At 68.0% G+C, this 1,311-nt stretch overlaps 1 protein-coding gene across 1 annotated transcript in view; it reads left to right on the forward strand.

The window, feature by feature from the left end:
- Positions 1–319: 319 nt before the first annotated feature.
- CHLNCDRAFT_135415 (hypothetical protein) overlaps positions 320–1,311 on the forward strand; it is a gene marked incomplete at both ends in the record, with an annotated part of 5,477 nt that continues 4,485 nt past the window's right edge. Inside the window, 2 exons of the mRNA XM_005846624.1 lie at positions 320–433; positions 558–618. Coding sequence (XP_005846686.1) covers positions 320–433; positions 558–618 — 175 coding nt within the window. The remainder of the gene's footprint in view (positions 434–557; positions 619–1,311) is intronic.

A 1,311-nucleotide genomic window follows, 5' to 3' on the forward strand; every position in this document is an offset into this window, starting at 1 on the left:
TGCAGTACCCCCCACTAGTAGTGAATGGGTCCCGGGGAGGCCTGTGCCGAAGCCTTGGCGATTCTATTAGGCGTTCCCGAAGGAATTGGCTTGGATTGGCGCTGAGCCGGTCAGCTATGCCGCGTTTGTCCTCACAAAGTTTCGACATGGGAGGAATCGAACCTGTGCCCTCTCGGAGGGTTTAGACACTAGCTCCAGCGCCTTCAAAGAAGGCCTTTCTTAGCCGCGGCAGGGGAGAGGTGGAGGGGAGGCACAGGGGCTGGCCCTCGCCCACAAGGCCAGCAGAGGCAGCAGCAGCAGCAGACACAGGAGCAGCAGCATGGCGCAGGTCGGCAGCGCCGCGCCCGGCGGCGACGCGCCCGGCGGCTTCACCGCCTCGGCAGGCGCATCGCCCGTGTCTACAGGCAGCGTGACGGAGACACGGCGCGCGACGGTGAGCCTGCCGGGGGAGCAGACCGCGGGCCGGGAGGGGCGGCGGGGTTCAAGGTTGCCTGGGCCGAGGTGCCGCAGCCGGGGCAAGTGGCTGCGCTGTGCCTGCCCTGCTGCCCCGCCTGCAGGTGCCGGTGCAGATGCCCTCAGTGGTGGTGCCGGGCGGCGGCGGGCCCAACCCCAAGACCGGTGGGGCCCTGCATCGCGAGGCATGGCAGGAGCATGCATGGCGGCATGGAAGGGCGCTGCCGCTCTCTCCAGCAGCGCCGCCCGGCCCTGCCCGGACCCCTACCATGCCCACACGCCTGCAGAATACAAGGTGGTGCAGAGAGAGCAGGTCGCGAACCCTGCTCCGCTCGGTATGCAGGAGCTCCTCGAGGAGGGCGGCCGGGGGCCGGCCCAGGACATGGCGGGCGCCGAACGGCGGCGGTGGCAGCAACTGCGTGTGAAGCCGGCAGCGGGCGGCGGAGCGGCCCCAAACCTCAAACCGATCTGCCGATCACATCCTTGGATATGCCAGACTCAACTGTGTGAAGCAAGCTTGTGTCGATTGATCATGAGACGCATGTCAGGCTTGTGCTGGGTCTGCTGGGGCGAGGCGCAGCACAGCAGGCTGCTGCACCCGTGCGGAGGGGGCAGAGGTGTCAGACAGCACGTGGCTGTCTGACGCATCCTGATCAGCAGGCTGCCCAGCCCATAGCCTGGCTGGCAGGCCTCCTTCTCCAGTCGCTTTCTCCGCAGGCAGCAGCTTCGCCCCGTGCCATACCAGCACGTGCGACGCCCCCCCAGGCCCCCGTTTCCGCAGCTGCCGCTCCTCATGGATGTTTTGCGGTTGGGGTGGCCCCTCCGCCAGGGCACAGGGGATCAGCAGACCGCAGCGGA

Source organism: Chlorella variabilis, assembly GCF_000147415.1.
Source record: "Chlorella variabilis unplaced genomic scaffold CHLNCscaffold_13, whole genome shotgun sequence".
Taxonomy (NCBI): domain Eukaryota; kingdom Viridiplantae; phylum Chlorophyta; class Trebouxiophyceae; order Chlorellales; family Chlorellaceae; genus Chlorella; species Chlorella variabilis.